The following is a 13,610-nucleotide window of genomic DNA, read 5'->3' as shown; positions in this document are numbered from 1 at the left end:
TTAAAACAAAATAACTTCACTGCATACATTTTCCTGTCGTTGTCACAGAACCTTTATGTAAAAACTGAAACACATGTCAAACACAAAATCAATCAGGCTGGACATCCCACCTGAACAGGTGATTAGGACTGAACAAAGGAACAGATGGCAGCACAGCATGCAAGACAGCACACTTACAGGAGACAAATACACACTTGGATAATTGAGTTTCAACACCTCTTGCTGCTGATTTTTCTGCCAACTTTAACAGGCAAACCTAATAAGTGCATTCAACATTTTTTTTTTCTGAGATTTTAAAACCTAAAAAGTGAAGTAGTGACTGAAATTAAACCACAGGTTAAAAACATAAAAGCCCTGAACATAGTGCAAGATCTGTAATGAGGGCACACAAATAAAATAAATTAAATTACAAGCTGGGTGGCGGTTTCTGGAGGCCACATTCAGAGTGAACTTGTGTTAAAGAAATATGGTCCGAAAAAAACAACCAACTTGATTTGAACAAATTGGCGAAGAGGAGTATAAATCATTTTGTCTGTCCCACTAACTGCTTGACGAGAGAAAGCTGCAGCTGAATCAACTGTTCCAGGTGATCAATCTGTGAAAGGCAAGAAAAGTCACAGCTATTATCCATTTGCAGTTTCAATTTTTTTTGCCAGGTGTTACCTACTGATACAATAAAACCTTTTAACAAGTATAACAAAACAATGTAAGTGCAAGATGTCGATGAACATGATTAAGATCTATCAACAGTGAAACAGTGAAAGCAGCTCTGACCTTAGTCTTCAGGCTCAGACAGCAGCAGCCAGACGTCTGAGGGTCTGGAGTTCAAACAAAGAGCCGGTGAATGAAAGTCAATGCTACAGCACCGTGAAAAGTGCGACAAGTGTGACAAAGCCTGAAGTGCAATAAAATATAAAAACATGATCTTTAAAACAAACATACCATTAGTCTTTGTATTGATTCTGCATGGTGGCTCCATTTGTTCAATAATCTTCTGTACTGGATCTTCTGGAAAACATGCATAATGTCATTCCAATTCCATAAATTGCACCAGTATCAGAAAACGCTGGGCTAATATTTAGCTCATGTTGTGCCTTCACCTAAAAAGGCTAAAAATAAATAATATTTTACAGACTTATTAGTCAAAACTGAATTCTACAATCGCACTGTGAAATTCTGACTTGACCAACCATTGACAGACTCTGCAGAAGTGTTTTTCTTCTGCTGTGGAGTCCGGGGCGTCGGCTCTGAGGTTATGTTTGGGCCGTTGGTAGCTGTTGTAGTTTCCAGCACCTTTTGGGTTTCAGGTGTCGACCTGGGCTGGGGGCAGTCAGGGTCAGCTGTAGTGTTGGTAGTGGATGTGCTGCTGTCAGTCTTCACCGTGCTGGATGGGCAAGGATTACTCTTGGTGTCGGCCTGTAGTGCACCCAAGATCATGGAAGTGACATGTCCCCCACCACTCTCAGCGGGCAGAGTCAGTGAAAGGATGTTAGCAGAGCCATCGAAGGACTGGACGGTGGCGAGGACGCCATCCGTTAGCAGGCTTTTAAACATCTGCTGCACCTCCTCTGGCCACTCGGCAGGAAAGAGTTCTTTACCTGAGAGTGAAGGAGGAGGTTCAGAGACAGCCAGTAGCAATTACAAAAGTTAACTGTGGTTAAGTTTTAATTCCGGAGAGAAAGAATAACAGCGCTATTATCTTACCAGTGAGGGTGCAGCGGGTGATCTGAAAGGGGAGCTGCAGCAGGTGCATGGGGATGGGCAAGATTCGGGAGACTGGCACCTTCTCTGTATTGCCGTAGTCTGCGTAGATGACGCTCATCTCATTCTCACCCACTTCCAGGACCACAGCACGATACCAGTTATTATCAGCTGGAAAAATAATGATTAATTTAATATTACGGTGGCTTTGTGACAAATAGCAGAGGCTAAGAATTAAAACATTTTAAAATATTAGTGTACCTTCATGTCACAACCTCAAGAGGGTATTTTTTGTTAATTTCACTGCTTTGATCTGCTTGTGTATTCATGTAATGTGCGTTAGTAATTCACTAAATGTGCATTTTTTTTCATTAAATGTTTTACTGAAAACTGGAACTATACAGCTAAACTCTTGGAAAACAAACAAATCCTCCCTGAGAATTTCCATGCAGTTTTCTTTCTGCTCAGTGTGCTCAGAGAGCAAAACAAATTTTCACCTTGCATCTTAGTTTATTAGCCAACGTACTGACAATACAGACGTTAGATGTAAGCTAGCTAGCAACAGATGCAGAAACTGCGTGTATGGGAGTGTAACTGTGTCTGGGAAGAGCTTGAATTTTTGCTCAAGTTGAAACATTTTCAATGTAGGCATATTTGCATCTTCTTGAGTCTTTCCATTGACTTTTATACAACTACGCCACCTTTGCTTTACTTTTCGCAAAATTTGCTTTGTGTTCCGTTTGGACACACGGTAAGGTCAACAACGTGCCCAAACAGTAAAAAAAATGTTTCGTATTTGGTAAACATTCAAATAGGTTTCCAAAAAAGCCTTGAACCCAGCATTTAAGAGATGATTTTACCCACAGAGCTGCCCTTAAAACTTGATGCACCATTACCAGCTAAGAACCTACAGACAGCACTGAAAACTCCATTAAAAACAGACCAGACCCTGTTGTTAGCTGGGCTGCGGAATGTATGCCAGTCTATAGTCTCATACTTGTATACTGTGTTTAAAGGAGAGCCGCTCCTACGCTCGGCTGCACACGCGCTGTGTAATTATATCTACTAGCAGACACCAAATTACCAGCTTAGGTCTGCGGGGGCAACGGCTGCAGGTGGGGTCCTGAGACAAGTTGGAGAGCAAACATGTAAACTGGGTAAGAGAATGAAAGAAAAAGAGATTGATGGCGACAGATTTGTGTTCATGAGAGAGAGAGAGTACAGCTCACTGATGAATCAGCTGGTCTGTCCTCACAGGGTCTACTTGCCTGTAGTCATTAAAGGATGTGTGGCGGTAATACTGCCTGAGCAAAGACGGGGTTTTCCCCAAGCTAACAGTATTTATTAAAGTCTGAATGCAACTTCCTCATAAACCATGACGTGATGTAAAAACTTATCTATCTCATTGTGAAAGTGTGGTCGTAAGGTGTGTTTGAGTAAAAGAAAGCATTTACTTAAAGTCTAGATATGTCAATATAATGATACAGCATTAATATACATAGTGATTATGTGTGGCTAGATTTAGAAGGAGTTGCATTGATGAACCATTTGCATATGTTCAGGTTTAACAGATGCCACTTACTTCAAGTTATGGTATCAAATTAGACGCCTCATAAAATGTTTTGGAGAAAACTTGACAAACAGAAAGGGCATTGTGAGCGTAGGGCTAAAAATGCACTTTGCTGCTGCAGTGTGTTTGGCAATGTGACAGAAAGACCACATGTTAAGGTTACATGAACACTTGCCCGGTGACAATGTATTAAATGAATAATAAGTATGTTCCTCACCAGAGAACTGGGCACAACAGGCAGCCCCTGGGGTGAATTTGCTCTGGACAGCGGAGGAGGATAAAGAGGCCTGGTTGTTGCTGCAGTAGGCAGCCAGCTCCATCATCACCTCCTGAAGCTTCTGCTGGTCCACTATACAACCACAGCACAGCAATTACAACAGCGAAGCATAGTAGAATTTCATCATTCATGCATCTTCTCATTAGAGAGTGAGAGAGAGAGAGAAGTGAGTGAGTGTTCTGACCCCGGCTGGGAGCGATCAGGTAGAACAGGGAAGGACTAGTGACGGCTGCGATGCAAGGTTGAAAGGTCTCGTTGAGAGGCAGCTCCTCTGTCTTCCAGTCCGCTGGAAAAGATGGAGCTGAAAAAAGAATTACGCACCATTTCAATCAGGCTCCTCAAATGATCAACCGATGCATTTCATCTTAAGGAAGCCAGCAGTCTAGCTGACCTGATGGTGCTGCCACAGAAAGCTCTTTAGTTGGCATCTCCTTCGAACTGCCTGTCTGGTTGGAGGCTTGCACCGGTATTTGGCTTGCGCTCTCTTGCTGTTTTACTCCAGAGGCTGTGTTTGCGTGCGTCTCTTTGGGAATCTCTCCGGGGGCTTTGGCTAGTTGCTCAGAAATGAGGGCAGCTGCCACGTTCTGCCCTCTGCTCTCCAGCTCTACGCCGTAGCCTTGTTCGGTGACGGAGCGGACACATGCGGAGAGCTTCTCGCCATCCACAAGAGCCTGGAACCAGAGTAGGGCTTCACTGCTCCACTCTGAACCTAGGGGCTCCACACCTGAATACAAACATACACACATTTAAAAACAAACAAACATTTATTTAATGCAAATTACAGGATCACCTCCAAACTGCCCTTTTTTTAGCCATCTTTTATGAAAAAGTGTAACCATTCATCTTTAATTGTGCAAAATTTGTCTGGTTTTCAGGCTCAAGCTCTAAATATGCCAAGAAATACTGTATTTTGACCTCATTTGATACCACACTTGGTATCATATATCATTTGATTCCCCTTTGATACCACAGATTTGATTTCTGCCACATATTTAATATAGGGCCACATGTGGAGGACAGAGTTATGCAATAAAAACTTGCGCTAAATAAGAAAGCAATTTTCAGAAATTGCTTTTATGTCATATTAACTTGGAAGACTTTCACTCTCTTTATCATACTGACACTCTCTCGCTCTCACACACACACACAACCTGTGAGCCAGCAGCGAATGGCCTGGAAGGGGAGTGTCAGGAGTTGGGGTGTAATGGATCTAAGGTGGCTCTTTTCCACTTTCATGCTATAACCGTAGTCCACAAAGTTCACCACTACATCATCTTCAGACTGCTCCTTTACCGTCGCACGATACCAGGCTCCATCACCTGGGGAGCAAAAAGCACATCATGTAAAACAAAAATCACCCAAAACAAATAAGAAAAAAGATCATTCCAAATGTCATCTGATTAAAATCATTAGGACATTGTACCATGTGTTTGAAAATGTGTTCAACCTTTGACCAAAGAATAACTTGCCACACTAACAGTCCTAGGAGCTGACAGTGTTTATCAAAACCGGTGGTGCATTAGATGGTCTCACCAGGAAACATGGCACAACAGGGCTCTCCCACTTTGGGCACGAAAGGTGAGACATCTGCCTCACAATGCAGCTTCAGTTCAATCCCCAGCTCTATCAGCCGCTCGTGGTCTGACGGAGACATAAAAATATTAAATAAACTAAAGTGAAATCTTGTGTGGACGTCTGAAATAATTAGAAACTTGGTACATCATAATACACTGCAGTGCTTTCCATAGTTTTTAAAGATATTTGCAGCGTTCTGGAAGAGCGAGAAATAATTTGCTGCATTAAAAGGAAACATTAGTCCACTTGTCCTTGTAATTTTGTGGGGCCAATATAAATTTGTGTCCATAAAATATATGACAGAAGACAAAGTGAACCATACAGTGTGTCACTGATGACCAGCTGTAATATTTGGATGATTAAAGATTAACATCCTCTGAAATGTAGGAGAGAAAAGCAATAACAAACAGCCAGCATTGTTTCTGGACATGAACTCTTACTAGCACTTATCAGCCAGTCCAACTTTTTTTGTAGTCAAAAACCAGTAACAACAGCTCTCTAGACTGAAGAAACATCAATACCTGTAGGATTGTCAATGCGGCAGAAAAACTCTCCTGGGTTCTCCACGACGCTGGCTAACAGCGCCACTGTCTGGCCTTCACTGGGAAGCTCAGCACAAGACCATGACAGGGACTCACCGACTGGAGTAGACACTGAAGAGCACATTTCAACACAAAACATGCATCACACACACATACAGATGTCTGTCCAATTACATTTTGTGCTTTATAACCAAGGTGATGGCTGAGACAGCTGCAAGGTTACATCACTGAGTGAAGAAAACTGTGACTAAACTTGAGATTTATAATGTAACAGCCACAGAGAGCATGAACTGACATTTCAATTAACTAACAGTAGCCTAATATTAAATATCTTGTAAAATCCACACACTTCCCAAAAGAGGAACAACCATTCACTTCAAGACAATGATCATTTCTGATGTTTCAGGTCAAATTTGATATTTTCATTTCCAGTTTCAAAAAAACCTGCGACTGGAATTAAATGTAAATTTTGTAAGATTTATTCCAGACATTTCCCACCATGTGGTTCTGCAGCAGCAGCAGCAGTTGCCTGGTCAGCCTGCTGGTCACCGCTGGTGTTAACAGGAGCAGGAGCTGCGTAACCAGCAGAGATCAACAGCTCGGCTACATTGGCCTGAGGATCACTGGCCTCATCAATCATAGCCACCAAGGCCTTGCCATCGTGCGCTCCCTGGATCTCAATGCGCAGTATTCTGTTTGATACCCTTCGTTGCAGGGCCAACAGGCAGTCCTCTGACCAGCTCTCCCCAACGGTCTGCACCCCTGGAAAGGACCCCGATGACAGATGTTTGAGTGAGTGCATAAGACAACTTGTTTAAGAGAGACTGAAAGACGTGAGTTTCAAAACATAAAATGTTTTCAATATACAGTCACCAAATACATATAGTAATTTAACAACAAAAAAAAATTTCTAAACATTTAAACATGCGTCACAGTGTAGATACTACCTGCTAGACCACAAGGCATAGCTTGCATGGGAAGGGCCAGAAGTGAAGTGCTGATAGGTCGCAACTGGCCTAAATCCACCTCCTCAGAGTTACCAAAGTCAAGGTATCCGACACACACGCGCTCCTCAGAGGAATACGCCAGCACTTTAGCTCTGTACCACTGCTTGTCCTCTGGAGGAATCACACAGAGGTCAGAGGATGGATTAAACAGTCCACAGTTTGAAATCTTCTGTGTCTTGTATTGACTTGTTTAGCTGCAATACTGTCACCAAGCTTGTTAAGTAATTATTTGAAACAATAAACTGCAACAAATCAGCCTTATTTTAACTGAATAAACTCTCATATTGTACTCTACCACGATGTGTTACAGGGTGATATATTCTCCAAGTGTTTATGTGTGATGTACCTGAGAACTGGGCACAGCAAACGGTGCCAGGAGCTGGTCTGAAGTTCTGGGGGTCCGGCACCTGACAGCAGTGTTCCCTCAGCTTCAACTGCAACTCCTGAATCACTCCTGTTAATGAATGGATGTGTTATTGTGAGTGTGTCGTTCTAAAGTTGTAAAAAAATGCCAGATTTTGAAGGGAAATTTTAGAGGAAGCTGTATGTACAAAGACTAAAGCAATGTTCAGACATTAGTGTTTCTCATAAAGTGAGAATATATTTTGTGGTAGTTGATCCTCAGAGGAGGGAATACTTCAAAAAAGGCAGTAAACAAGTGATTTATTGGCTTTCTGCATTTTTACTCACCAAATCCTTAAAATGGATTAAGGATAATAATTCTGACTCTTAATATCAGCCAATTTGTCGAGGTCCAGAGGTTTAAGTAGCGTGTACCAGAACAAATGCTACTTACCAGCGTTCTCCACCTTCTGCACGACAATTTCATTTGGTGACTGGAAGTGGGTGACCACAACGGTGAAGGAGTCACCCACTGCCTGTGTCAGTGGCTCCGGCGGCTGAGCCCAGGTGTTGGCATCCTTCCCATCAGAGAGACGCTTGAAGTTTTCCAAGGATGCGCTCACCATGGCATCTGAGGAAGCCAAAATAGATGACTGAAACTGCAGACTGATTTGAGATAAGCTGGGAAAGTACATATGAAGCTGGCTTACTTATTTCCTGCTCAGTTGGTGTAACACTGACTGTTTCCTCTGCTGCGTAGCCCTGCTCAAGCAGGAACGTACTTAACTGCTTTCCTAAAAGAAAACAGCAAGAACGTCGCTAACTTTGACTTCAGACTTTTATTAGCAATTCTTTTAACTGTGCATTCATATCACAAATCATACTTCACCTATCAAAAATGAATCATGATTATCAGCAATCCAAACTCTATATAACCTACCCATGGAAAGCAGGATGTCCACAACATGGATGCGACCATTCTCTAGAGTTTCCACCACTGTCGCGGTCACAGCCTTGCCGGTCAACAGCTGCCTCACTGCAATACAGCACTCGCCTGACCAGTTGCCAGTCACTGGCACCACCCCAGCAATACAGCACTCAATTGCCTAAAGGGAACAGATTCAAGAGCTAGTGTCATCATGCCAGCTATAAGAGACCATAGACTGTTACAGTCAATGTTATATCAAGACACACTGGACACATGATAAAATGCAACCAATATGTATGGTGTGAATTTGCACTCACACATGGACAAAATGGCTTCAAATTGGCAGCCAGGGGTCTGATCCTGTCCACAGGGACATCTTCCTCATTGCCAAAGTCAATGTAAAGGACATTGGCTGTCTTCTGGTCGGCAGCCAAAGTTTTGACCAGGCCTCGGTACCAGTTCTACACATTAAAAAAGTACAGGAAGTGCAGGAGAGCAAAAACGTGACACAGTGTGCATACTAAAACTTGTGTCTCTTGTCACATTGTTTGAAAAAGCTCACCAGATCACAGGAGAACTGTACTGCGCAAACCTCCCCAACACAAGGTACATGTGTCGTCACTGAGGGGCAACTGTAGGTTTTCTGAAGCTCTGCGCTGATGCTTTGCAGAGCTTCAAGGATCTCGGGGCTTTGGGCGAGGAGATAAAACCTGCTGGGGCTGTAGAACTCCACAACTGTTGCCTAAAACCACACACAGTTACAACAAACACATGTTGCATTTTAGTATTTAACGACACAAAAAAGATCAGTTTTTCAGATTTTAGGCAATCTGGGTGTGTACCTGCATGTCTGCTTCCTTAACGGCTTTAGTCTTCTGCAAGTCCTTCAAATAGACCCTCTGGAGGCTGGATGCATCACCGTGCTTAAATAAACAGGTAACCCAATGATTACGATACCTACTTTTCTTTCACAAGGCTTCGAATCATGTGTATGGGGAGCTTGAAACTTTTACTTCCATAAGGAGGATCGTCAAAGTATTGCAATTACCTTTGATTCCACCAGGTTATCTGCTATCACTGACAAAGCAGTGGCGTCCTTTGATTTCTCTCTACAATTTAAGAAAAACTAGTGAGTACACACTATTTATTGGATATATATTGTACCAATTCCACTCTAGGCTTTTTTTTGTTAGTACTATACAGCACAAAGACAGCTGACAGTCACTGAATCAGCTTACTTTGCAGGTTCTGGATCAACGGGCTTGCACAAGTGTCTGTGTGCCTTCCAGTCTTCCGTCTGGCACACCACAGAGCAGTAAGGCGTCTTCTTGCAGCGCTTGCACCGAAAATTCCCTGTCGAGTGAACACTGGTTAGTTAGAAACTGCTTACTGCACCAACTTTGAATACAAAGCAACAAGTGGCCCCTGATCTGCGCTGATGAGACTGCTGACGCTAACAAAATAACCACAAGAAAATGTGTGATATGACATGTACAATAATGTCATGTCTAAATTAAAATCTATACATATATATGGTAACTTTTCTTTTTTCACTGACCCATCTGTATCATCATACATTAAACAGTTCACATCAATACACATAAAGCACCAGAAAACATCTTGCCATAGCTGGAATAGCAGCACATGAGCTGAAGACAAAATCCTCACATGCGTGTATTATTACTGTATTATTGTATGACACTCATTCAATTGTACATCCGCAGGTACACAAGCACTGAGGTACCCTAATAATATGCCACAGACCTGTGAAACCTATTGCCAGTTACGGCCAAGAGCACCATCTTTTAATCAGTGAATTTACCAGGTGTGGAGCCTCTGGCTGGAATAAAAAAGTGTAACTTTATGTACCCCTTCATGCAGCATTGTGACTTTAATGTTGACAGAACTACCTTGTTGACCACAGTAGTTGCAGAAGTATACAGTCAGTGCTGGTGGCATTGATCCTAACACCTGTTAAGACAAGAAAAAAAAAGCACTGAGGAGAGGGCTTTCATTTTTTACAGAACACACTCATTTTGCAAAAGATGAAGTTTGATACATACTGCAGCTTTATCCATAATGGTTGGTGAATTAATGGGACCTGCAAAAAAGAAAAAAAGGGAAATTAAACTGTTGAAATAAATGGTCTTAAGTACATTTAGTTGCAAACAAAATCTTCATTGATTAAAATACTGCTTTTAATTAAAAGTTTGTTGGGTATAGCCATGCAAAATTTCGCAGGCTAGTTATCTGATAATGGCGGCATTGATTTACCGTCTCCAATGGCGCTTAACGCCAGCCGCTCAGGTGTTGCAGCGGGCATGATGAGCTGTCTCGGGAGCGATGCGGCGCAGAGAGACACGGGGCTCGATGATGGTTTCCTCAAGGGCAGGTTAGGCCGAACCAAGTTGGGGGAAAATGAACTTTTCATAGCTGCAGCTGTCAATATCATTCAAATTATATAAGATCAGACAGTTTATTAAAATATGAGTAACACTAATGACGGCATGCAAAGTGCTAACAGTTTTGTTTGCACTGAAAAAAAGCTGCATTTTATCATATTAACTTATAGCTAATGGTAATGAAACAGCTACGTCATGTAACGTTACGCTTCAGGCTAGTTCGTTAACTAGCTAGCTAATAAAAACGGTTATAATTTAGCAAAAATTACTGCAAGAAACTTAAGTAATTGTGTACTACGGAGCACAACTAGATGCCGACCAAAATAAGAATCTATAGGCTAGATGTATATTTTATGGTTTTAAAATTCATGTTACACGGTCAACGTTTTACCTGAGTGCACGTGTTGGTAGAAGAGATGAAAGTGTTGCACATGCGCAGTGGCCTCAATTGCAGAAAGGTCAAAAGGTCAGGATGATTTTAATTGACATGTTCGTGCTTCTGCTTCAAGAACAAAGACAAATTCAGCCTAATTCCAGCTTTTATTTTGTTCAGACATTGACCTCTGATAGTATGTTTTATGTTTCATTTGCTTTTATTGCTAGTCGTTTCCAGTAACATAAAAATTGCTGAACATTTTCTGTCCTTACTGTAGCTAATATATTCATATATCTATCTTAGTACATGTTAGTGTTATTAATGTTTGCAATTACCGCAAGGTAAAGTGACTGTAGACGAAATTAAGGACGTTTTCCTCAAGCAGTCAATGAGGTGCGTTCAACGTTAATCGGAGTTTATAGCGTCAAATTGATCTCCATTAACTGTGGTCAGCAAGGATGGTGTCATTGTGTTTGTGTTATTAATGTCAGACATTAAAGTATAGTAAGCTACACTTACTATTAAGGTTGTACAAAACTAAAATAAATTAATTGATGTGAAACTAGAGAGGCAAATAATGGCATATTTACCTTCAAGACCTTAGTGACACCTTAGTGTCTTAAGATTAGATAAGATAAATTGATCTCACACAGACAAGTGTCAAAGCAGCAGGAGTAAGCACAAATGTATATATACACATACACACAGTATAGATAAGTAACCTTATTAAGTTAGAATACTAGACATTATGTTCATTTGCTATAAACAGGATGAATCATTAAAAAACTGAAATTAGAGGAAATTAAAATTGTAATTTTCCTTTTGCCTTAAAAATGAATTTCTTGCATGTTTATTTGTACATTTGTGACTTTTAATATTTATTCTGTTAACAAAGAAGGTTCAAGTGCCTGTAACTCTTACCTCTCAGAGTGGCATTTCATTAGCTGAAGGATTCCACCAGGAATAGCATTTATTACCGTTTGATATTCTTTATAAGACTGGAAAGGTTTTCATATCTGAGAAATTCCTCATAAATGAGAATTTGAGCTTCATCATCTTGTAAATCTACAAGATAAATTATATTCCTGTCAATCCAATGTTGCTAATTTATTCTTTCTGGTTGTGTACTCATCAAGGCCGTTTCTTGTTATACACAGACTACCCATGTGCATAGGGCCCCCATCACCACTAGGGGGCCCCCACTGCGCCAATTTTTTTTTTTTTTTTTTTTCTCTCCCCAAATAGTATAAATTGACACTTTGGGTAACCATGTGTCCTCAATCATGAGATTGGCCAGCAGCTGTCCTATGATGATGATGATGATGATGATGATGATTGAAAGTCTTCTGTTTTATTCTTCATAGTGATAATTGTGTGCAATTTGTTATTTGTTCATAGTTCATTTGCACCTTTATCTTTATGCCACTTTCATTAGGCCCTATAAATAACACTTAGGTTGTCTGATTTGCGAAATCGTTTTGGCACTTTTATCTTGATCTTTCTATTGTCACTTTATAATTTTTAATACTTAATTTTGTGTTCATTCTTGTATATAAATGTATAGTTTATTCAAAACATTGTGTTTAAAAAAGTTATAGGACCCCCAAAAAGCTAGAAACAGCCCTGGTACTCATTGCTTCTCATCTGTTTTTTTTAAAAACAGGTGGAGGAGTACCTGCCGTTTGCCTACGTCACACCTACGTCACTCAACACTGGGCTATCATTGGTTCATATCAATTCATCTCTTCTCCCACAGTGGCCATATTTGTTGATGTGTCACATCAAAGTGACTTGTTGGGGCGATCAGCTGGGCGGACAGCAGGCTCAAAGTTCACCATTACCCCGATTAACGGCAAATTGAAATACACATGGATTTATCGCAATCGGTAGGTGAAGATAATAACTTCATTTGTGGTAGATGCTAGTGTTAGCGACGCTAGCTGAAGTGTTAGCTGGCTGCACTTGAAGCGAGCTAGCGCCTCTCATATCAACGTTAGCTTCGCAAGCTAAAGCAAGCACTGCCTCCATGCAATATGTCAGTGTGCAGGGTGAATCCAGTTGTACCAGCTATTGTTAGTTTGATATGTTTTACGATAGGTATGGCTAGCACGTCTGCAGGCTAAAACCAACATAATTTGGTTGGGCTAACGTCAAGAAATGAACCGAAGTGCCAGTAAAACGGCAGTAAATGCAAATGGTGCACCGGCCTGCTGCTTGCTAACTACACAGTAACCATCCCGGTGCATGGGCACCTACAGGGTCTCTTAAATAAGGCTATTACCTTAACTTATTTGGCAGTGTTATGGCATGACACCATAGCATGTGTTAGCTGTTTTGCATCCACTGTTTAAGTGTGTTTCTGTATGCAGCTGTTTCCCACATTTCGATTTTAAGTTGTGTGATATGGCAAAAGGGTGACAACTATAGTCAGTATAGATAAGATGGTATTGAAAGAGGTAGGACAAATGGTACTGTAGGGGGTACTTGTTGTTACAGAGATAGGGGTCTTCTTAATCATTACACATCATTTTCCAAGACAACAATACAGAGAGATGTTCAAATATTTACTATACAAGGCTTCAAGTTATTCTGTTATCTTTCAGCAGTTAATAACACAGCAGATGCTGACAGCGCTGTCCTCAGTTAAAGTGAATAATGTGTAACTGTGTTTTAAGAGGTTCAAGCCAAGACTATAAATCAAACTGAGGCAGGGCTACTTTGTTTATTAAGCTTTTCAGTTTCTGTTTCAGTGAGCACAGGGTTAGTAGCTGGTTAAATTCCTAATATCTCCAAGTTAAAGTGAAACAGAAACTTGTACCATCAAGGTATTGAGAGTTACCATGTGGGCTGTCATGTACAAGCCCTTATGAGACGCTTTGTATGGTTTGAC

At 41.1% G+C, this 13,610-nt stretch overlaps 2 protein-coding genes across 5 annotated transcripts in view; one reads left to right on the top strand and one right to left on the bottom strand.

The window, feature by feature from the left end:
• Window positions 1-40: 40 nt before the first annotated feature.
• tdrd1 (tudor domain containing 1) lies at window positions 41-10,840 on the bottom strand. 3 transcript variants are annotated; one of them, XM_067576989.1, is made up of 26 exons: window positions 10,736-10,840; window positions 10,217-10,381; window positions 10,006-10,043; window positions 9,853-9,913; window positions 9,181-9,295; window positions 8,991-9,051; window positions 8,785-8,865; window positions 8,505-8,684; window positions 8,260-8,403; window positions 7,955-8,120; window positions 7,725-7,808; window positions 7,469-7,645; window positions 7,019-7,126; window positions 6,613-6,783; window positions 6,155-6,427; window positions 5,645-5,776; window positions 5,082-5,189; window positions 4,700-4,867; window positions 3,940-4,272; window positions 3,733-3,849; window positions 3,489-3,620; window positions 1,705-1,872; window positions 1,191-1,598; window positions 943-1,008; window positions 775-818; window positions 41-595 (listed from the first exon to the last, which is right to left on the bottom strand). In XM_067576989.1, exons 2-26 carry the CDS (start codon window positions 10,371-10,373, stop codon window positions 524-526), a joined length of 3,564 nt encoding a protein of 1,187 aa, XP_067433090.1. In that variant the 5' UTR covers window positions 10,374-10,381; window positions 10,736-10,840; the 3' UTR covers window positions 41-523. The 3 variants fall into 3 exon arrangements, with proteins under 3 accessions (XP_067433090.1, XP_067433091.1, XP_067433092.1); XM_067576990.1 differs by having other exon boundaries at window positions 943-1,005; XM_067576991.1 differs by having other exon boundaries at window positions 6,164-6,427.
• Window positions 10,841-12,410: 1,570 nt separating this feature from the next.
• The window catches only part of ccdc186 (coiled-coil domain-containing protein 186), a 34,297-nt gene continuing 33,097 nt past the window's right edge, over window positions 12,411-13,610 (top strand). Inside the window, exon 1 of one of the 2 annotated variants that reach the window (XM_067575613.1) lies at window positions 12,411-12,606. The gene's annotated coding sequence lies outside the window, so the exon portion shown is untranslated. The remainder of the gene's footprint in view (window positions 12,607-13,610) is intronic. The other variant, XM_067575614.1, reaches the window with a different exon arrangement.

The sequence above is a fragment of the Thunnus thynnus genome, chromosome 20 (assembly GCF_963924715.1).
Source record: "Thunnus thynnus chromosome 20, fThuThy2.1, whole genome shotgun sequence".
Taxonomy (NCBI): Eukaryota; Metazoa; Chordata; class Actinopteri; order Scombriformes; family Scombridae; genus Thunnus; species Thunnus thynnus.
The sequence above is the reverse complement of the archived record's forward strand: the minus strand, read 5'-3'. Positions and strand labels throughout refer to the sequence as shown.